This window comes from Globicephala melas, chromosome 18 (assembly GCF_963455315.2).
Source record: "Globicephala melas chromosome 18, mGloMel1.2, whole genome shotgun sequence".
Taxonomy (NCBI): Eukaryota; Metazoa; Chordata; class Mammalia; order Artiodactyla; family Delphinidae; genus Globicephala; species Globicephala melas.
Window position 1 is genome coordinate 12,328,941 of NC_083331.1, and position 24,274 is coordinate 12,353,214.

At 39.6% G+C, this 24,274-nt stretch overlaps 2 protein-coding genes across 2 annotated transcripts in view; one reads left to right on the forward strand and one right to left on the reverse strand.

Moving 5' to 3' along the window:
• SPART (spartin) overlaps positions 1 to 15,417 on the reverse strand; it is a 377,051-nt gene extending 361,634 nt beyond the window's left edge. The window contains exon 1 of the mRNA XM_030882503.3: positions 15,273 to 15,417. The gene's annotated coding sequence lies outside the window, so the exon portion shown is untranslated. The remainder of the gene's footprint in view (positions 1 to 15,272) is intronic.
• On the forward strand, positions 1,862 to 23,290 carry RFXAP (regulatory factor X associated protein). Its single transcript, XM_060288265.1, has 5 exons — positions 1,862 to 1,928; positions 15,607 to 15,807; positions 15,849 to 16,603; positions 20,098 to 20,205; positions 21,820 to 23,290. The coding sequence occupies exons 1-5, from the start codon at positions 1,862 to 1,864 to the stop codon at positions 21,928 to 21,930; spliced, it is 1,242 nt and encodes a 413-aa protein (XP_060144248.1). The 3' UTR covers positions 21,931 to 23,290.
• Positions 23,291 to 24,274: the final 984 nt, after the last annotated feature.

Here is a 24,274-nt window from a genome sequence, read left to right on the forward strand (position 1 = left end):
AGCCTGTGCACCACAACTACTGAGCCTGTGCTCTAGAGCCCGCACTCCACAACTACTGAAGCCCATATGCCTAGTGCCGGTGCTCCACAAGAAGAGAAGCCACCGCAATGAGAAGCCCGTGCACCACAACGAAGAGTAGCCCCCGCTCACCGCAACTAGAGAAAGCCCGTGCGCAGGAATGAAGACCCAACGCAGCCAAAAATAAATAAATTAATGAAAAAAAAAATGCCAGCAGCGGTCTGCAAACTTTTTCTCTGAAGGCCAGATAACAAATACTGTCGATTTTGTGGGCCATACAATCTCTGTTGCAACTACTCAGCTCTGCTGCAAAGGGGCAAAAGCAGCCATGGCTAATGCATTTACAAATGTTTGCAGCTGTGCCCCAACAGAACTTTATTTACAAAAATAGGCAGCAGGCTGGTTGACATGGTGAGTCAATCTGCCAATCCCCAATCTAAAGGTTTAACTGTGGCGGGGGCATCTGTTCTTAAAATGGCTCACTCAGCAATCTGATGCTGGCTATTAGCGGGAGATAGTCCCTCATCTCTCCTGCTCAAGTGTCCCCAAAAGACAGTGGCCAGCTTCCTCCAGTGAGCGATCCAAGAGAACAGGCAGAAGAAGCAATGTCCTTATGGCCTCATAAGTCACACATTACCACTTCCGTTATGTTCTGTTGGTCATACAGACCAAGATTAATACATTGTGGGAGGGTTCTACACAAAGGCACAAATACCAGCGATCACTGGGTGAGCTACCTTGAAGCCTGGCTACCGTATAGTCAATTCCCTAAAAGAAATAATACCCCCCTGGTTTTGCCTCTCTGGTCCTACCCTGACTGATACAGGAGATAGAATAGTATAAACTTTAAATGCTAACAACAACAACAAAAAACAGTCAATATGGAAAATTGCTTCATTATAGCCCAAGCAAATTCTAAATTAATTCTAAATGCCCATACCTAGATATGCCTTATCAAAAAAAATAAAAATAAAAATGAAAAATCCTATAAATATCCAAGTAGAGAGCAGGAAAAGCAGCTTTCCTTAAAAGGACCAAAATTAAGATGCTTTCCCCAGACTTCCCTGCAACACTGAGTTCCTAAAGGTAACAGCAAATTTGTAAAGATTTAGAGGGAGGAAATGTAATTAAGAATTCTATTCCCAGCCCAAGTGTGTTCTTATGCAAAGACAAAGATCTAGAAATTAAACACCTTGTGGATACCCTGCTGACTGAGGAGATTAAAAATTAAGAACTAAAGAATAGGAAAACCAAAATCAGTTAAGTACCGGGACTCAGGCATAAATAACTGCTGTAAATATGATCGCAAAATTCATTATAAAAACAAAACTATGGAAAATAAGGAAACAGGGTTAGAGAATGAGTAAGTAAGAGGGATCCACCCCTCTGATTAATGATACAAAGCCCGGGAAGTAGGAGAAAAAAATGATGGAAATAAAGGCAGATGAAATTGCCTCTTGCACGATGAAGGAAAAAAATGCCAATATCTACACCAAGGCCTGAAAGAAAAGCAGGAGTTGGCCAGAAGAACGGTGGGTTTTCTGGTGGCCACAGCAGAAGCCCGACCACTCTGGCTGAGGTAAACAGCAGTTTATGGGAAGGATATCAGGATTTCATAGAAGCAGTGAAAGGGCAGGAGTGCCAGATTCAGAAAGAGAAACAGGCAATGCTCGGGGCTGGTCACCAAGGTCATCTGCACTGGTATCAGAGCACTGCTCTGGGATGCAGGCGCCCTAAACAGGTGTCTGCCCTTGTGCCCTTCTGCCCTGGACTCGAGGTCCCCAAAGAGAGAGCCCGGTTGAAGCTGCCCGCTGCTGGCTGGAGGAAGACAGGACTTTCCGTGATGGTCCCACAGAGGCAGCTCACCAGCCAGAAGAGGTTCAGGAAACCCAAGACTCAACAGGAAGAGGGTGGGTGTCAGCGCTCAAAAAACAGTAACTGTTCCCTCCCTCAGGGATGATGCGACCTGGGCTGGTGAGGGGAGTGGAAGCCAGATCACAAAGGGCCTTGTAAGTCATGCTGAGAAGTGTGTCCATTTTCCAGATGAAAATGGGAAATACATGAAAGGTTTGGAACAGGAGTGTAACAGATTCCATTTAGATTTTAGAAAGATGGCTCTGGCTGCTAAGAACATGCAAACCCGTGCACCAAACTGGTGTGGCTTCCAGCAGCCTAAGGTCGCATGTTTGGAACAGTGATGAATTTTTGCCTAGAAGAGCTCCAGGTTACCAAAAGAACTTACCCTTTGTTCCAGCCAACAGCTGAGAGAGGCCCCTGACCTCCTTTTTCTGAGAGTATTTATTTTAAAAGCTTCAATTGTAAATCCTTCTTATGTCCTACAGAAAATTCTGCCTGTACCTCCCATAGCCCAAGAGTGTCTTTAATGACCTCTAAGCTGTTCCTCTGAAATGTAATCCTAAGGACAGGGCCTGTCTCCCACCCTCTGTGGGAGGGTATACTAACTTCAGTAAATGTGTTAGCAGGCACTCATGGCCTAATCACCCAGACAGGAACCACTTACTTGCTTTTTGTAATTTTTTCACATCCCTGACTCTGCTCCAGCCCCCACTCACTCCCTCTCCCTACTCCCTCACTCTCCCTTTAAAACACCCAGTCACCTAGGCACAGATTAGAGTTGAACTCGGGATACCCTGGGGTCTCTCCTTTATTTCAATAAAATCCATCTTTACCTAGTGTCTGGTTTTGTTGATCTTTGACACTGCAATGTGGAGACAGAATTGGAGGGAGACTAATTGGAGACAGTTGCAGAGATCCCTGTATAACAGGAATGGCCCAAACCTAAGTAACAGCTCTGAGTGGTGGAGAAGCACATGAGGACTCAAGAGAGGAAATCAACTTAGGATCAGTGGATTTTGGTAACTGACTCTGGGGACCAGCCAAGAGAGCCAAAGTATCAGAATAGTGAAAAAAAAAATTTATGCTGAAAAACGGTGTTCCCTACCCCTCGAAATAATTGATATGCTCTATGCTATCCACTCATGAGAATGAGGGAACTGGTCATTTGTCTCAGAGCCAAATTTAAATCTCATTCATAGCAATAATATGGACTCTTGTCATTTGTGGCTTTCTTTTCCCTGATCCTGACTTTTACCATCTATACTTATTTTATTGTTATGCTGTGTATATCCTTTTTTGGTAAGGTGTCTAAAATACCTTAAAATGACAAAATAACCAAACAACTCATCAGCCCCATATCCTCAGTCAAAACCATTTTCCCCACTCTATGACCTAAATCACAGCAAGATCCTTTTCAACCCACCTCCTAGAGTAATGGAAATGAAAAAAAAATAAACAAATGGGACCTAACGAAACTTAAAAGCTTTTGCACAGCAAAGGAAACCATAAAATAGATAGCTAGTGGGAAGCAGCTGCATAGCACAGGAAGATCAGCTCCGTGCTTTGTGTCCACCTAGAGGGGTGGAATAGGGAGGGTGGGAGGGAGGCTCAAGAGGGAGGGGATATGGGGATATATGTATACATATAGCTGATTCACTTTGTTGTACAGCAGGAACTGACACAGCATTGTGAAGCAATTATACTCCAATAAAGATGTGGGAAAAAAAAAAGAAAAAAACACTTTCCTGTCTTCCTCACTTACTAATGGTGCCATCCATTCTCCCATAACTAGCTTTCAGACCTCATCAACTAGCAATGACTCTTCCCCCTACCTTTCCTTTGTTGCTCACAATCAGATTGTCTGCACGTGAAGAAATTTTTACATCAGTCCCCTCCTTTTCATTCCTACTTGCTATGAGTTTAATCTTTTCTTCTTGCTTAAAAATTCCATTAGCCTCCTAGCCAGTTTCTTCACACCTTCTGACTATGCACTATTCTCATATTAAATTGATTATTTTTACTTTTCTGTTTTAAAACTCTGAGGATGCACCAGAGCTGATAAATTAAGTTCAAACCTTTCATTCTGGCTTTAAAGATTTCCTCTTAGTATATTATACTATAAAAAAAAGCTACAAACACTTTTAGAATCTCCTAAACTGAGTGCACACGTGGGTGAGGTGAGGGGGGTGTCTACTTTTCTTTCTTCATGTTTCTTTCCAGGTCCCAGATACCACTGGCCTCTCACTCATGGAGGGGGAGGAAGAGTGAATAATGCTAGTGGCAGATGTGGGAGCTGTAGCTCAATGGTTCCTCCCTCCTCCCTCTCCTGGGTGTGCCTGCCTGCTGAGAACATGCACTCTGGGCCTCTCTTAGACTTGACATAAGCTTGCCGTAGAGAGAGGCCTTGCCCCTGGGAAGGGAAGGGATGAGGGGAGTGCTGGGATTATTCAGGATGGACAAGCCCCAATCCAGTTCTGAGGTTTGGCATCAGGAATTCCATTGTTGCCACATACCTGAATGAATTTGAAGACCAAGACTAAAACATATGAAAATTGAGGTTTCTGGAGGCTGGAGGAGTTGATTGGTATAATTTCAGTTTTGTGAGGACTATATCAAGCTCAGGTCATGCAGGAATTTTTAATCTTTTCAGTTTTTCACAGCTAATACTTTGTGCTTGATTTTTCATGAAGTTGGCTCTTAGCTGCTTCAGCCAGTGTGAATGAGTTTAAGCCTCGGCTGCCTAAAGATTTTGATCTGCTGGCTTTGTATACAGGCAAGGGCTCTCTCTATATTGCCTGGGCTGCAGGCACTGACCACTTCAGGTGATCTAGAACATTAGCCACACAGGCCTTAGCAAGCAAACCTGGGTTGAGGTAGAATTTACTCTGTGGGTAGCTGCAGATGACCTTGAACAATGCATGCCCAGGTAGGTCTATGCCTGAAGATAGGGCTGATACAGGGATTTAACCATCAGGAGAGAGCCTTTGAGTCCCAGTGAAGTCTTGCCTTGAAAGAGGCAGAGTTTCAGCAGCATACTTTCCTGCTTCTGCTGTGGTTTTTAAATTTTAATTGTTTTTTTTTTTAACTGAAGTATAGTTGATTTAGGATGTTGTGTCTACCTGTGGTTTTCAGCCAGGTCGGTAAAGATAGTTAAGTTCCACATGGGTCACTGAGCAATAGCATATGAGATTCTAGCTTTAAATTGTTAACATTAAGCTCAGATAGGTAGTACCAGATCTTACTGCCCAAATTCTATTCTATACTCAGAGCCAGAGGAATTAGTCTTAAATTTATGTGACTTGTCAACAGTCTTGAGTCACCCCCAACTATGCAAACTCAAGATGGCCCAAATTTGTTCATTTCATGAGTTCAAGCCAAGGCTTTTGATTTCAGACTGATATCATAGGCTCAACCATAAAAGGATGGTATATTTACAATAAGAACAAATGGGCATCTGTATTGAAAAAAAATGTCATCTTCTTAGATTATACTAGAGGAATAACTGAAATAAATTATTGCTGACCCAACGACAAATAAAAATGCTGATCATTTAAAAATACTGTCTCTAGGGGGACATGATTGCTCAAAATCTCACAGAAAAACTGGAATGAAAAATATGTCAGTCTTCATATCAGAACATAAGCAGAGGGAAAATTAAAATAAAAGAAAGGAAGAGACAGATTAAGCTGGAAGAATATTTCTTAGGAGTAAGGTTAAAATCTTAGGAGATACATTAAACAGAAATTAAACTAAAATGAAACCTCAAAGACCTTTAGATATAAAAGGAAAAGAAAAACACACTAAGGTTCTAACTGGTATTAAAGAAGGTTTTAGATAGAGGGAATATATTTGGTTGCTACTAGATTAGAAACAGTAAATCAAAAATTTCAAAATTATCCTGCCAAAATCTGTTATGTACTGAATTGTGTCTCCCTACAATTTACATGTTGAAGACCTAACCTCCAATGTGACTGTATTTAGAGAGGTCTTTAAAGAGGTAATTAAGGCTAAATGAGGTCCTAAGGCTGAGTCCCTAATCCAATAGTCCTGGTATCCATATAAGAAGATGAAAAGACACCAGGGATCCTTCTAGCTCCATGTGCATAGAGAAAAGCCCATATGAGGACAGAGCAAGAAGACAGACATTTGCAAGCAAGGAGAGAGGCCTCAGGAAAAACCAAATCTGCCAATACCTTGATCTTGGACTTGTCAGCCTCCAGAATGATGAGGAAATAAATGCTTATTGTTTAAGCTACCCAGTCCATGGTATTTTGTCATGGCAGCCTGTTACAGGCTGAATATTTGTGTCCCTCCAAAATTTATATATAAAGGTTGAAGCCTGAACCTCCAATGTGGCTATATTCAGAGATGGGGCCTCTAAGGAAGTAATTAAGGTTAAATGAGGTCATAAGGGTGGGTGGGGACTTGATCCAATACGAATTAGTATCCTTATAAGAAGAGACAGGAAAAGGCTTATGCTCTTGTGCGCTCTCTCTCTCTCTCTCTCTCCACTAGCACAAAGAGGAGGCCATATAAGCACACAGTGAGATGGCAGCCGCCTATAAGCCAAGAGAAAAGGTCTCAGAAGAAAATCTATCTTATTGGCACCTTGATCTTGGACTTCCCAGCATGCAAACTCCTTAGCATGGAAGACAAGCCTTTCCAAAACCTGGTTTCTGTGTACTTCCCTGAATGGTTTTTTTTTTGTTTTTTTTTTTTTTTTGCAGTACACAGGCCTCTCACTGTTGTGGCCTCTCTCGTTGCGAAGCACAGGCTCCAGACGCGCAGCCTCAGTGGCCATGGCTCACAGGCCCAGCCGCTCCACAGCATGTGGGATCCTCCCGGACCGGGGCACGAACCCACGTCCCCTGCAATGGCAGGCAGACTCTCAACCACTGCGCCACCAGGGAAGCCCCCTGAATGGTTTCTTGATACCATGCAGGTACCTCTGCAACCTGGGTGCCAGTTGTACCTTCCAGCTGTAGGTCTCTGAGCTTTATAAACTTTATCATATGTTTCTTCTGCCTGTCATGCCCTTTTATGTTAGTCCATGTAGATCTTGCATGGCTCAACTTAAGGTATCTTATCACTTCTTCTCTGAAGCTCTTAAGTCTTCCAGGTAGAATTACCCATGCATTCATAGCACCTATAACATTTTATTTTTCTTAATATTTTGTCAGTGCTTATTAAATTCTAAGTGAGTGGTTCTCAGACGATGTGATGTAGGCCCCTAGAAGGCATTTTGCAAATGCAAGGAGCATTTTTGGTTGTCATAAAATTGGAGCTTTGGGGAACTCTACAAGTGTTCAGTGTGTAGGGCCAGGGATGCGAGATGCCTGCAATATGCAGACAGGCCAGTACCAAAAAGGAACTGTAGGCATCATGTCCAACTTCTGAATGTTCTTCTGGGCTTCCATGTAGGTGAAAAACTTATCAATAATTGTCTGAGTTGAGATTCAAATTCTGGTTTATATATAACCAAAAGTATGAGTTCATGGTGTTAATGTATATTGAACTCACAGGAATGTAACTACCATATATACTGAGGAAAGAATGCATTGGTTTTCGTTCAGAATTTTACCAAGAGTTGTTCCCATTACAGAAAGCCAGGTCACCAAGGGTAGCAACATGGGTGATATCTGAGTCACCAAAACAACACAACTGCATTGGTCTGCATTTGTAGCTATAGAATCATGGTGATTCTAAGCAAATGTACAAATTTCCTCATTTAGCTCTTCTTTCAAAATGTCAAATATAGATTTTAAATATGGACAAGTATTCAGTTAAATATTAGAAGCTGAGTTTTACAGCTTTTTGTACAAATGAACAGTCACGAATGTGCCTACTCTGCCAGCATGCTTTTTCTCATTAAGCCGACAAACACATCAAGATTAAGCGAGCATTTTACAAAGGAACATGTTGATTGGAAGAGATATATATTTCTATATTTAAAGAATACTAAAAACTGCAATACTGTCCCTGGAACGTTTGACTATGTTCTATGCAGAAGGAGACAGGTCTCATTGTTTTCTACAGAACAACATAAATGATCACAAAATATGGCATGCCACACAATATTCAAGAAAAATTAATCTTAGCTGTATAAAAGATAACTACAAAGAGGAAGAAAAGATCATATTAAATCATTTCCTCTATTCCATTGCAATGCTGCTTTAAGAGGGTTACAAAAGACACTGAAATCAGCTGCATGATGTAAACGAGTAGATGAAAGCATCCTTTATGATAAACAAGCTTTACCATTTGCATATGTAAAGTTTCCAAGGCCTGAAAAAATTGTAGCAAAAATGTCATTTTCAAAATGACTGACAATGAATACAAAAGAACTGTCAATACTTGAAACCGTCAAAATTACTTAAAAGAAAAAAAAAACTTTTCCGACATCATTACTTATTTAACAGATGGAGAGTCAGTAATGTTAGTTCAGAGCCAATTTAAAAAAGAACCACCAAATATTTTCACGAAGTCATTTCATTATTCATTAGCAATACTTAATTACCAAGAATCTTAGAGAAAGAGGCCACAAATCAATGAATGTTTAAAAGTAATCCCTTCAATGACAGATTACCCATAATTTATCAAATGTCAATGAAGAGTTTGAATGTCTTGTCCAAATAAGATGGTTCTCCAAGGAATTTTTTTCTTTTAAAGATTCGGCTCGGGCTTCCCTGGTGGCGCAGTGGTTGAGAGTCCGCCTGCCGATGCAGGGGACACGGGTTGTGCCCTGGTCTGGGAAGATCCCACATGCCGCGGAGCAGCTGGGCCCGTGAGCCATGGCTGCTGAGCCTGCGCGTCTGGAGCCTGTGCGCCACAACGGGAGAGGCCACAACAGTGAGAGGCCCGCATACCGCAAAAAAAAAAAAAAAAAAGATTTGGCTCACATTATGGACTTATGTGGAATTTTTGATGCAATCAATGAAAAAAATAAATATCAAATTTGAAATACTGCAAAACAATGAGGTATATCTTCTAAGCTATATTTGCAAAGGTCTTTCTCTTTATTCAATTTATAAATATTTTAATTTATATTTTGTATATAATATGCATATTTTTTAATATACAGAAAAATTGAAAGACTAGGACAATAAACATACTTATCCTCACTACCTAGATTCAATAATTTATTTTGCCATAATTGCTTCCTATATGTATGTATATTTTAGCTAAAACATTTCAAAATAAAATATACATTATCATGCCACTTCATCCCTGTATTCTCAAGCATAAATCTCCTAAACATAAGGATATTCTCTTACATAACCACTATGTAATTACCACATCAAAAAAATTTTGGAATAATTATCTATGTAACCTAATACTCAGTCCATTTTCAAATGTCTCCAATTGTCCCCTAGATACCTTTTATTATTGTTTTTTGTTATTGTTTTTAAGGGGGACTCTAATCAAGTTTCACATATTGCATTTGTTTGTTGTATTCAGTCTCTTTTAATCCAAAAAATTTGTCAACCCTATCTTTAAAAAAATTTTTTTTTTACATTGACTTTTTCCACCAGACCAGTCATCTTTTAGAATTTCCACATTCTAGATGTTTCTGATTGTCTCCTCATTGTGTGGTTTAACTTATTCCTCCCTCCCTCCCCTATAAACAGGAAATTATAGGTTTCATTCGATTCATGTTAAACATTTTTGGCCAGAATACATCTCATGTGATGCTGATACTTCCTATTTGCTCACATAGGAGATCGGAGAGGTCGACTCTACCCCTATTACTAATGCAATTACCTGGGTTAGAAGGGGCAGTCAGATCTCTCCAATGTAAATGCATATTTACAGTGTAAATGAGTTCCCTCTTAAACTTAAAGGAAAGGGGATCGATCTCATTACAGTGCAGGGAATTATCTTGGCTTTTTCGACAAATCGAGTATTTTAAAATAACCTTGTTCACTGATGATTTTTGTATTTTCCAGCTTTGCAGCATAATCTATCTAACATGAGGATAGACAAAAGGATACTGACTCAGAAACAGATTGCTCTCATGTGGATGCTATGATGATTAGATTTAAAGATCAGTTAACATTTTACAACACCAGATGGGGTGGTTTTAAGCAGATGTGGAACATGTTACCCAGAATTTACAAGAAAAATTAATTGAGCTTCAAAAGAACTTTGAGGACAAAGCATGATTTAATCAGTCTAATTTAAAAGGTTTGGGATCCAGTTAAGACTTTCACACCCACTTGTCTGAAAAGAAGCTAAGTTGTGGCAGCATTTTCTACTACCTATATAGTCGAGAATGGTTTCAGTCCGTGCACTTACTATAAAAGTCTACAGGACTATAAAAGTCTACAGGAGCATTTTCTACTACCTATATAGTCGAGAATGGTTTCAGTCCGTGCACTTACTATAAAAGTCTACAGGACAAATTAACATAAATAGACAGTACAAAATATTAAAACAGACATCGGAAACACAGACATGTCCTTGAATTTTAAAGAAAGGTACTGTTCTCAAATATTTCATATTTTTATATAATCTAAAAATTTCTAAGTAGTATGATAAGATATTATGTTATGAAATTTACATTTGAAACTATGTATTTATTTTTTGGTTACTTTTTTTTTTTCCTGTTTAATTCTGATACTCAGAGTCCCCAGAGGCCTAGCACAATCTCTCCATAGTCTTTTGTATGAATATGCTCTAAAATTAGATAATGGTGATGGTTGCACAACTCCATAAATATATTTAAAAACACTGAATTGTATACTTTAAGTGGGTGAACTTTATGATATAGAAATATCCCAATAAGGTTTTTTAAAAAAGAATGATTGATTGATTGAATAAATCTTAAACTCATAGTCCCCGTCCTTGACAAATCATAGGACTTTATCAAATGTTCAGCCAATTATGATTTTACACTTTCATTTGAAATTCTAGGTCTTCTCAGAATATTAGACATACAAATGCATTTTATATCCAAAGCAAAATATAAATTACATTGTATTTTAAACATCAGAACAAACTATTCAATACACCAACTCAGCAGCATAGTGTAAATTCAAGAGAAGAGAAATATTGACTTGTTTCTTCCTATATTGGTAACTTACATTAAGCTCAATTAAACAACAAATACCTAAGAGGTAAGGGATAACGTGTCCAGGGTGGATCCCTTGCAGGCAGAGCTTCATAGAAAACAGTTTCAGGCAACTACATAAGACATAAACCCTGGTCAGTCTCAAGGATTGGATCCTGGCACCTGATCTCACCTGAGAAGGAGCTGGTGCTTCCCTAGCTGAGCTGGAAGCTTAGGGCTGGAGCCAAGGTTCTGCAGAGTCACACTACCTTGGACCTTAATTCCTTACTATGCCAGGGGAGGGGCTGATGCTATCCTATACTCGCAGTTTAAAGCTCCATAGCCTAAGCGTCTCGGTTGGATTCCTCTCCCAGAGTCTAACAAATGGCCCTTAGAAGGCAATGGGCAACAGTGGTTTGACACAAATACTATTGCCCCCCATGCCCAGCTTGACATTGTTCCAGAAGGCTTGGTGCCTTTCCAGCTTGGCCATTTGCCATTTTGACATACCATTAGTATACCCTTATTCATCCTAAATATATTTCTAAAAAGACTACTGGAATGGAAAAAAGTTTTAAACATTGTTCAGTTTTTTAAATTGAAGCACAGTGTTGTGTTAGTTTCAGGTATACAGCAAAGTGATCTAGTTATATTTTTTTTTCAGATTTTTTTTCCTTCATGGGTTATTACAAGATATTGAATACAGTTCCCTGTGCTATACAGTAAATCCTTGTTGCTTATCTATTTTATGTATACTAGTTTGTAGAGTCAAATTTTCATATTTAGTTACTTTGTTAAAGAAAAGAAAAATCCAAGATAGCTTTTTATCATATTGAGAAAATACAGATGTACGAATGTATGGTGTTGAACATTAAACATCACCTTGGAGTTACTGTCCAGCTAGAAGTTACTTGACAATTACTTTCCCCCCCTTTTTTTCCTTTGGGAAAAATTAAGTACTTCTGTTATTAATAATTGGTTAATAAACCTGGCACTTTGACTTAATTCTTCTGCTGAATTTCAGTAGCACCTAAAGTATATTCTCAACTCAAAAGTATTTTTCTTGCTCTTCCAGAGCCTTGAATTTAGTATATTCTTTTCTCCTTGTCTGACAATGTGAGACAACAGTTCATAAAAAGCAGTGGTGAGTACACATAATACAGATGGTGTGAAACCTAGGTTCTTTTTTGTTTACCTTACTTGAAAAAGTACTTCTAACAACAACTCTCCTTATTTTTTTAACTTTATTTGCATGACTCCTTGATTGATTCAACATGTTTTTAAGAAAGTCCTGTTCCCTGGGGCTGCATTACGATGGGTCTAGATGGTCCTCCTGAGACAGAAGCTGAAGTAAACCACACAGGAGGGGAGTAAACAGACGTATAGAATAAGTAGACTTTCACTGACCCTGGTCGACATGAAATCCTCCCTAAATGTCAACCAGGCTCAGACTTGCAAATCTAAAATAACCTCATGTGGAGGAGCAGGTCAAACCTTTTTTGGCTAGGAATAGAGGTACTATTCCCTGATTTAAGAAAAAGTTTATTCAGAAGCTGTACACTAAAGTTTTAGAAATGAATTAAGAATACCAATCTGTAAAGTGTCCATAAAGCACTGGAGATTCTGTTCTAGAAGAAATGAACTACTGTTTCCTGTTTACTGCATTCTGAGCACTGAGAACAAAGTCAGCCAGTAAGATGGGCTGAGGGCACAGGTAAGGAGACGCTGGACATCAAAGAGCCTCTCACAGGGCTTCCCTGGTGGCGCAGTGGTTGAGAGTCCGCCTGCCGATGCAGGGGACACGGGTTCGTGCCCCGGTCCGGGAAAATCCCACATGCCGCGGAGCGGCTGGGCCCGTGAGCCATGGCCGCTGAGCCTGCGCGTCCGGAGCCTGTGCTCCGCAACGGGAGAGGCCACAACAGTGAGAGGCCCGCGTACGCAAAAAAACAAACAAAAAAACTATATATGCAAAATCTTATTGGTTGGTGACAAATACACTATATTAATGAAGGCCAAAGCTAGGTTATCTGTTTGTATATATAAGTCTACTAGATTACATTTTAGCTATAACAGATAAGTCAATGGTTCTCAGCCCTGATTACAAATTAGAATTACCTAGAGAGCTTTCTAAAAATATACATGCCCAGGCCCACGCCAGACCACTGGAATCAGAATCCCAAGGAGTAGGCCTAAGCACAGTAAAAGATCATTACAGTATATTATATTCTAAACTTAGGAAAGAGCTTACAGATCATTTAGACCAACTCCATCATTTTATAACTGAGAAACTAAAGCCCAGAGACTCCTGGTCCCCACCTGGTCAGTTGCACTGACACTTAGGGACTGAGCCAGGCCTAGAACCTAAAAGTCTGTGTCCATCCACGCTCCTTCTTTCACCCTGACTCATTCGTTTGTTAATATATTCATTCAGGAAATATTTTGAGAGCGCATTATGTGTTCAGCCCTAGATAATAACACCTGCTGCCGTTATGGAACATTGCTGGAAAGAATCCAAATGTCCACCAACTGGTGAGCAGATAAGCAATACAATGAAATAATATTCTACAATAAAAAGAAATAAACTACTGATACAATCAACAAAGTAGACAAATCTTAAAAACACTCTGCTAAGTGAAAGAAGCCAGGTGCAAAAGACCATGTTTATATGATTACATTTACATAAAATGCCCACAAAAGGCAAATCTGCAGTGACAGAAAGTAGATTAGTGGTTTCCTGGGGCTTGGAATAGGAGCAGGGGTTGGCTGAGAATGGACAGGAAGGATCTTATACAGGGTGATGAAAATGTTCTAAAACTGGAGTGTGGTGATGGTTGCACAACTCAATAAATTCACTAAAAATCATTAAGTTGTTCACTTACAATGGATAGTTTTATGGCCTGTAAATTATCTCAATAAAACTTAAAATAAAAAAAACCTGCTGTCATTTATTAAATACTATATAACAGGAATTTGTACTAGGATTTAAACAGTACTACCCTCAGTGATATGCTCATAAATTTTTTAAAACAAGTTAACTGATATAAAGAATGTTTAGCACACAATTTACAATTAATGATACAATATATGGCTCTTTATTTATTATACTTTAGTATGACTTGCCATTTCTTGCAAAATCCACTATCAGTTTTTATAATTATTTCACCAACAATAGTGTCACAAATTCAAACAATAAATAAATGCTTGATTTCTCTCTAATACAGCAAGGAAGTTGCTCACGTTATTGACCAAGAGTGTAGTTCTGACATGAAAGTTGGCGGAGACTCTGTTTACATTAAGGACAAAAGTGAAAAAATGAAGACATATGCCAAAACTTCACTTGTTTTTCAATGACGTAAGCAACTTTTTTGCTGAAATAATGATAGCTGTTAAAAAAATGAAAGAATATTTCCTCAGTTGGGGGGAGGGGGTATTGACAATGTGACAGCCCCAGACATGAAACATTTTAAGTTTAATCTTCATTAACATTTTTACTATTACTTTCTTATGTCTGGAGACAACCAACAATAATTCAAACCCTGCTTTGTAGCATTTGACAATTTCCATGGTGTAAACAGTCCCACCATGGCTGGTTTCAAGCTACCAACATACCACTGAATGCAGAGTTGGGAAGAAATATGCAGTATCATACCACTAAACAGTATTTCCACATACAGATACAATAGACATAAATAATCTTATCGCAGAGCGAAGAGTAAAGCAATTAGAAAGAGATGTGTTTCAAGTTTTTTAGCCTTTGTTTCTAACATAATTTAACTGTAAATTTACGGAATTTAATTTTTAAATGAATTCGTGAAATCTTAACAGTGGGCACTCATCAACTGGCTCTAGCACACAACCAACCGACTGCCCGTTTTACCAGTGAGAAAACTGAAGCTCAGAGAGGCAGTCATTAACTAGCCCTGGTCACACAGCATGGAGCCACCCAGGTCGGTCTAATTCCAAACCTTCTCCCATCCACCGTGCCTCTCCTTCAAATGTAGCTGGTGACCGACCCACACATCAACACCCAAACACTAACGTCAATGGACTGGTCATTTGTTGGATAACCATTGCTTTCCTTTCCAATAGGTGGAATGGGAACTCTGACCAGGGCAGGAGGAAAAAATAAAACGAAAGAGCACATCTAACCGACAGTTTTGCTCAGGACATGGCAGGATGCGGCCCTTCCCGAGACTTGGCTGAGTTCAGATTCAGCCATCAGCCATCGTGTGACAACTGGTAGAAATGATAGATCACTGTGGGGTTGTTTTTTTTTTAACGTTTGTCATTCAGTATTCCTTTTCACACATTTTCACTATAGTTACTGAAAACGTTATTTAAGACTTACCTTGGAGGTCACAGCAAAGGCCAAGTATTAAAAATCAAATGTTTCCAAGAGAGAAAAAGGTTTCAGGAGTAAATCATTTAGTTCTCCACACAGATACTCCTTGGCCCCCGGTCTGGTCCACTCCTCCACGGTACCATTTTCAAATCGGCCGCCTCTGCCTTCCTTGACTGCTAACTACTGGGGCCCGGTTGTGACACTGCCACATCTCCCTTTTCAGTCAGCTTTTCAGTCAGAAATATTTTAATGAGCGTCCTGACGCCACATAAGATTGCTCAGGAAAAATCTGAATTTACATTGTGGAGTTCCAGTACAAAAGTGCTTTGAAACGTTTTAGGCAGCGTAGGTTCCAGGCAAAAGCGCTGTCCCGCCCAGCACCTCAGTACCTCAAGTGCGTTCAGCAAACCGGCGGGCGCCGGCGGTGACCGCGCGGCGCAGCATCTCCCGCCAGAGTCCACAGCACATGCGCAGTCAGACCCTCCGGCGGCCGCTCAGCTCCGCCCCTCGGAGGCGCCGGGTTCCCTGAAAGGGACAGAGCGTAGAGACGCTCAAGCGCGGGCTGCAGCCGCGCAGGCGCAGTCGGGGCGCCGTTGCTGAGCCAGCCACTTTTCCTCTCGCGGGTCCCGGGTCGTTGGTTTGCTAAGTGCAGTTGGGCCCGGCAGGTGCTGAAGGGTTGGGGTCGTGGACCCCCGCCAGGTCTCAGCAGCACGGAGGTGCAGGCTGTCGCCGAGGGCGCGGGGCCGGGCGCCGCTAGCGGTGCGCTCCGCCCCGGGGCCCCCGCCCCTGCCTCCGGCCAGGCCCGGGCTCCAACCCCCGTCCCAGCCGCGGCCTCGCAGTTCACCCTGCTGGTGATGCGCCCCTGTGGAGGGCCGGACGAGGCTGCGGCCGAGGGGGTCCTGCGGCAGGCTCCGGCCCTGGGGGGCAGCGCCGGGGCGGGCAAGCCCGTTCGGTACCTGTGCGAAGTGGCGGGGGATGGCGAGGAGGAGGCGGGGGAAGACGAGACAGACCTGCTGGACACTTCGGACCCCCCGGGGGGAGGCGAGAGCACGGCTAGTTTGGAGGATCTGGAAGACGAGGAGACCCACTCTGGGGGAGAGGGCGGCAGCGGTGGAGCCCGGAGACGGGGCAGCGGCGGGGGCAGCATGAGCAAGACCTGCACCTACGAGGGCTGCAGCGAGACCACGAGCCAGGTGGCCAAGCAGCGCAAGCCGTGGATGTGCAAGAAACACCGCAACAAGATGTACAAGGATAAATACAAGAAGAAGAAAAGCGACCAGGCCCTGAACTGCGGTGGGGCCGCCCAGGCTGGCAGCGCAGGAAATGTCAAACTTGAGGTATCGACTGGGGTCTGGGGGAGTGGGAGGTGGAAAAAGAAACCCCACTCTGGCCGCAGACCGCGTCTCCAGCGCCTGCCTACCGCCTCCCAAATGAGCCAGGTTGCTGTGGCAGGACTTGTGGCTGAGAGTTAATGAGTGCTTGCCCTCAACTACAGTTTATACAAACATATGCATCCTTGTGAGGTTCTGGTGCATCCTTGTGAGAGATGAATAAATCTCAATGAAAATGATGTGACATGTCAGCAAAGCTGTCGTTTCAAAGGTCTGGGATATGGGCTGGAAGGGCAGATAGTAAATGATTGACCTGATTCATCACTAGAGGAGCAGGCAAAGAGACTTAGGAACCTGCGTGAAATTGGTACTTTGGAGAAGATAATCTCTTCCTGTTATCACTACCCTATTCTCGGTATCCTTTTCTTAGTATACTTATTCTTAGTACCCTGTTCTCAGTACCCCTATTAATAGTACTCTTTTAGTGTTCTTAGTGTTATTTTCTTAGTTAAACCTATTCTCAGTTCTCTGTTCTTAGTACTCTGTGCTTAGTACTACTGTGTTCTCAGTGTCCTGTTCCTCAGTTGATTTTGTTCTTAGTATCCCAATTATCAGTAAATAAGCCACTTATTACAGAATGAAATAGTCATTTGTCCCTCTGTTTGTCCCAAACGTACCCGTTCACTTCAGAATTCTTTACAGAGAGAGGAGATAATATACTTCTTTTCAAGAAGGAAGTATTTTACCTGTAGCAACTTTCTTTTTTTAATTGCCCAGCATTTACATCTACAGTTTGAGGAAAATGTACAAAAGGTAAATAGATACTGAATTCGAATCTCTCCCTCCACCCCCCCAAAGAACCTTAATAATTTTCCTATTCTAAAATAATTTGCATGATTTTTTTAGGGAAGATACTTAATTGCTATAAGCAACAAATAATAGCCATTTATCTTACAGTATTGGGACACTTTACCAGTTCTGAGGAATCAAGAGCTGTAAGTCTTTGTTGAACTGAGTGTAAAGAAAATAACTAACAGGGACAGGCAGGATACATTAAGGGCCAACTGTACAGTGGTGCTTTAGTAGTGGAGAGGATAGATCATTGTAGGCTGAGATATTCTAGAAAGGCTTTGCAAAGAAAATACTACTCAGTGTAAGCCAGAAAGGACGGCTAATAGTATGTGCTTAATCAGCTAAGTTTCTTAATGTGCCAGGCACTGTGCTAAACTGTAAATGGAGCCTCACACCCTTCAGCAATGAGATAAGTACTATATTTTACATATGTGGAACTGAGGCACAGAGAGGTTAAGTAACTTGGCCTAGGTCGTGCAGCCAGCAAGTACTCAAACCCAAGCAATCTGGTTCTAGAGCCTTCATTCTTATCCCCACACTATACTGCTTCCCTAGAATTTTGGTGATGAAAAGAAAGAGAATACATTTTAGTAAAGGAAGGGAAGTGGGAATACAGAAGGCACTTCTGGGAAGGCAGCAAGGGGACCATTCTAGCTAAAGCAGAATATTTATGTGGAAAATTCCCAAAAGATAAATTTAAGAGTTTGAAGCCAATTTTTGTATGATGTTGAATGCCAGGCAATGGATTTTGAATTCGGAGTCTTCAAAAGAAAGTTCCTAGTTAGGAAGTAACAGGGGCTCCAACTCTGATGGAGTGGATTAAAGTCAAGAGCCTATAGATTTAGAGATGTTTTAGGAGATGATTATAGTAGGACAGGTAGGTGGTGATGGGGTCTTCTGCCATAGTGTGAGCAGCAAGATTAGAAATTAAGAGATTTAAAAATCAGTATTTCTTACACAAATCAAGGTTAAATGAGAAACAAACGTATATAATATTTAGTCGATGTATCTAAAAATTATGCTGTGTGAGAGACACATAAAGGAACGAGGGATGAAAGAACTGACCTGTGGGATTGATCATTATCATTAGATATCTAAAAGGCTATCATTTGGAAGAAGCAGTAGACTTATTTTGCATAGTTCTGAAGTAACTAGGGCTCTTAGGTGAAGATCACAGGGGTTATGTGTTTCAGCTCAACCTAAGTAAACACTCCCTACATGTTAGATATTCAAAACCAAATAGGATGCCTCAAAAGTTGGTAACTCCTTAGGACAAAAAGTGTTGAAAATTTTTGAAAAGGGAATTCCAACACTTGTAGAAGTTTGAACTAGATGACTCAAGTTTATTTTCACTACAAGCTTCTGTGATTTTGTGTTATTAACATTCAGAATGTACACAGTGCTGTGTGTGAGGTTGTGAGAATGCAGGGTACTCCATCATCAATTTCGGCATCCCATTTCTTGTGCAATAAAAATGAAGCACAGTCCCATAAGTAGTTAATCCTATGGGGAGAGAGGGAGGAAAAAATTATTTTTGTTTTCTCTGGGTATTAGATTCCTCTTTTTACAGTTTTTATATTGTGAGGCTTAAAATGTTAAGGGATTGAACATTTTTTTTAACATCAGATTGATAAACTTCTCATAGTGAAAGAGATAAAGAAAGGGAGTATTCTAATAGACAACTCAGAGGACATTAGAAAGAAGGTCAAGAGAAGAAAATGGCTTCAATAATAACCAAAATGAAGAGCAGAATAAGAGTGAATTCATACGTGGCACAGCTTATGTGACTTTATATTTGGTCAGAATTTTTGGATGTGGTCAGTATTGTATCATGGTTTTATAAGAGTCAGAATGTTTCAGTGAACTAACATTTTGTTAGCCAGGAAAATTGTATTTAAGATTTTATCAGGTCAGTGGGGATACATAGTTGGTAGTAAGTGCTGCTGATTTTGTTTGAGGAACGATGTCTCAAAGAGAATGGTGTCATTTTAGGACTTGCCTGTTTTGTCTACACCAGTGGCAGGAGATTACTTATACCAGTGCTTTCCAGTCTTTTCAAAGCCAGTTTGTCATTTTTCTCCTGGTGACTTCCAAATTTTGAAATCTTTGTGTATCAATTGCTTCTTTGAGTAATATTTTACTCCCCTTCCCCATTTTTTTTGCTGTTGTTAATTTGTTTGTTGTTGTTTTGTTGGGCAAAAAACTATCAAGAGTGTTTTATTAGCACTACATGAATGGCCTTTGAGTTCATATATTCAAAGGCAGGCAAACTTTGGTTTGGCCTGGATAGCTTTATCTGAGGAGAATGTTCAGTTTACACTTGGCACTTTTTTGTAATATTGAAAATCACTCACAAATATTAAAATAGGTTCCCTTCCCCTACCCTGCTCCACTATTGATTTTTGAGACCTTCTGGAGACAGAAGATCCCAGGTTGGAAGCCCTGGAGGGAGAGGGAGTGAGGCATGTTATATAAAATTAACTGCCAACACTTTGCCTAATGACTTAAAGAGGGACTTTAAAGGCTCCCAGGAACTGGGCAAGAAGGAAGAGAAGCAAAGACCTGTTCATTACTTCATTGAAATGCCTCTAATCATGGATTACTATATCAACATTTAATCCTATTTGCATTTTTATCTTTTATCCCAGGAAAGTGCAGATAATATACTCTCCATTGTTAAACAGAGAACAGGATCTTTTGGGGATCGACCTGCAAGACCTACTCTTTTAGAACAAGTGTTAAATCAGAAAAGACTGGTAAATATCTGTTTGTAAAGTAGTTACAAATCTAACAAAAGTTGTTTGTTATAAATGGAACTATTTAGCTTTTGAGATCTTAAAATTTGTTAAACTGGTAATCAGAATAGAATTGTGCCTCTGCCAGTACACGCTGGAATCTCATAAAGACAAAATTACAAAGAAAGTATAATTTCACTACATAAAAATGAATATTGTAGTTAAAAATGGTGGTAAAAATAAAAATGCAAACTTGAAAATAACATACAGGAAAAACATTTGCAACAAATATGTAAAAGACTGTGGTTGGTATGGTTGACATTTTTATCACACAGATAGGGGAGGAAAAAATTTTGACCTCCATACATTGCAAAAAATATAAACAGAAAAAAGCAGAATGCTTCCCTTATATGATATGGAAAGATATTTCATATCAGTAAAAATCACACAATAAACAGTACAATAAGTGAAAATTATTTAAATGATAACACACAGTGATGTTGAGGGTTCCATGAAAGGGACTCATTCTGCTGATGGCATCTTGTATTAGTACAGCACTTTAGAAAGCAGCTGGGCAGTCTGTATCCCTTCACTCAGAAATCATACTTACTGTGAAGACATTCTCAGGAAACAAATCCTAAATATGGATAAATTAAGCATAAGGATATTTGCCAGAAATGTATTTATCACAAATAGTAAAATGGTAGTTTAAACAACCTCAATGTCCAACAGTCTCATAACAGCTAAGTAGACTTTAGTACATTTACTTAATAAATGTTGGGCAGTCTTTACCAATAAATTTTAAAGAAAAGTAATAAATAGGAAATATACTATGCTGTAATATTACATTTTAAAAATCAGTTTTTAGTGATAATGTTTCCACCTTATTTGGTTTATCTTGTTCACTTTATTAGGTTCAAGGTTTTTTTACCTTCATCAATTTATATAAGTATTTTAATAAAAACGTATTAGCCATAGTCTATTATATTTGTCATATGAGTATAACTATATTTAAAAATGGTGAGTGTATAAAACTATGTTGGTTGTTTCAGAGCAGTTGTATTTCTTTTCTGAAATTTTGGTAATGTGCTAATATTAATTATACATGTATACCTATATATACACACACACATACCTATACACACAGACACACACCATTTTTAATTTCTCAGAAAGACTTAGTAAACTAGTGGCAGGAACTTGAGTTCCAGTACTAGTCATACATGTATGTGTTTCTAAACTGGCATTTAACCATGTTCCCATGGTATGCCTTTTCCTTTTTTTTCTTGCTGTAATCCAGTGCTGTTTTGGGCTCTTATGTTTCGTAAAGGGTATACATGCTGGCATATCATAAAAGCATTTCCTTTGTGTGCAAAATCACCAATAAGATCAGGCTTCACCAGTGAGTTTTAGGTTTTAGTATTTGATATACGACATCAAATTTTATTATTATTAGTTTGCAGTTTAATTGCAGTACATCAGATGCAGAAGTGAATTCAATTTAGGCATGTTTCGTTTCGTAAGCATATTGTATCTTGTGTAAGGATATAGAAGAGTAATTTTAGAGCATGAATATGATCTAATCCCATAAAAATAATGCTATTAATAAATATTTTTTTATTTTTCCTTTTTAAGTCATTACTAAGAAGTCCAGAAGTGGTGCAGTTTTTACAGAAACAACAACAGCTATTAAATCAGCAAGTTATGGAGCAAAGACAACAGCAGTTTCCAGGAACATCAGTGTGAGCGAATTTATCAAGAAGTCCTACACGTTTTTTATCTTATTGTAGTGGATGGACATATTTTTATACTAAAGATAAATGGGGTAAGATTTGCCAGTAGAAGGTAAACAGTCATTTTCCTGTGACTGTATGTGTGCATTTGGGGACAAATAAGTATTGCACATTGTGCATCTGATCCTTTCAGATCACTGTGGATTTGAAGAAATCAGCTTATCTTTCCAAAGTAATATTTAATTACAATGTTTTTTTAAACAAAATGTTTCTCTTCAGTCATTGTTACTGAAGGTAATGAAGCAGTTGCTTTCTGTGGAAGTCACGAAGTTAATAGATATTAATCTTGAATCATCTAACTCAGTAATTCTCATCAAAGGGCAGTTGGAAACATATGGGTATGTTTTTGCTTGTCACGGCGACCTTGAAAACTGCTGGTTTTTAGTGAATGGGACAGGAATGCTAGGTGTCTGGAATGGTCCTCCACAACTAAGAATTATGTTACACGCAATGCCAATAATCCCCCTGTTAAGAAACACTGAGAGCTACTTGTGATGATAAAATGTAGTTGGGGCACCTAGAACTGGGTTCTCGTAATAACCTTTCCTTTGCAGTTAAGACTGGAGCTGTCAAAGAGGTAAGCATATTTTCTGTGTATAAGGAAAGTGATCATTGTTAAATAGCTGTGAGATTAGGATGTGCATCTCCTTTCAGAGATGTGCTGGTAAAACTCGAGAGGGATTAACCAAGTACCCTGGAATGAGTGCATCTCCTAAAGTTGGCTTCTCTACTTCTTGTTACCTATTAGTGTTGATCTCATTTAAAACAGACACTCTTGTGTGTTGAATTTGTGAACAGTACAAATGTATCTCATCCCACCAATGTCAGGACAAAATTACCTTTTTATACTCATTTCTTTTTAAAAAAGAGATCCTGAATATAAGAATAACACTCCAGCATTTTGTCAGTCTTTTTCAAAATTGAGCTATTTTAAGATTGTGTTATTCCTAAGTATTGTTCAAAGAGTGATGGGTAATCCGGATAGATACTTTTTTCTTGTATTTTCTCCTAGGAAAACTTTTAAAAGGCAAAGCTTACCAATAAGAGTATCAAATCAAATGTCAAGAAAGTATTTCCAGTGTTAGGACAATAAATGCATGTGCCTCAAGTTAAACTGTGCAAAAATCTGTTAGTTTCTTGGGTTTTAAGCTCTGAAATATGTATCAAGTTAAACTTAGTCATGGCTGTTCTAAGATGTACTTAAGGAGAGAAAGAATCTTATGTTCATTTTTTATATGTGTTTTATACCTGCATATCTGTGCAAAAATGCTTTTACCAGAATTATTCATTAAAGTCCAGTTATTGACCTTTGAGTTGTCTGAGTCACTTATTCTGTTCTTTAGTTGCTCCGCACTGGATGCAGAGGAATTCATTTCCATTTGTTATTAACTGTTAGCTTGTTTTCTTACTTATGGCGTTGGGAGCTTTATTGAATCCCTAGAGTTTTCTTACTTATGGTGTTAGGAGCTTTATGGAATCCCTAGAGTATAAGTTAACTTTTGTAGTAAAAAGAAAACAAAAAAACCCAGCTATCCTTCTTCAAATGGAACACGAGGATTAGGAAAGGAGGGAAAGTAATAGGCCAGTGACAGCTGAATTAAAAGAAAAGGAATTGAATTTATTTATATATATATATATATATAATATACATAATATATATTATAGAAAACAATAAGGTTTTTTACATATTTAGGGTAGATTTATTGCAAGGTGTCCCCAACATTTTTATCCCTGCATATATTTATAACTCTTGTCACGTGACTTTGCTGTTCCTCCCACGGAGAGGTTGAGTTTATCTACCCCTTAAATCTGGAGGACTGGCCCTGTGACTTGTTTTGGCCAATAGAATGCAGAGGAAATAATAACATGGCAGCTCTGAGTAGACAGACTTCCAAAGGTTTTGAACACTTTCGCTAGTCCTTTTAGAATGCTACCCAGCTGCCATGGTAACAAACCCAGACCAGCACAGCCTGCAGGATAATGAGACATATGGCCCAGTCACCTCTGTTGTACCAGCCAATAGCCAGTAAACAGCCAGATATGTGAGTGAGGCTGTGCTAGACTAGCTATGCCCCAGCCAGCCTGCCAGCTGACTGCAGGTGCATTTGATCTGGTCCAGACTGGCAGAACCACCCAGCTGACCTGCAGACTTGTGGGCAAGAATAGTTATGATTGTAAGCCACAGAGTTGTGGGATGGTTTGTTATGCAGCATTCTTGAAACAGTAGGTAACTGATACACCTAACTGTATAGTTGTTTCTGTGTAACAAATCACCCCAAAATTTAGTGGCTTGAAAA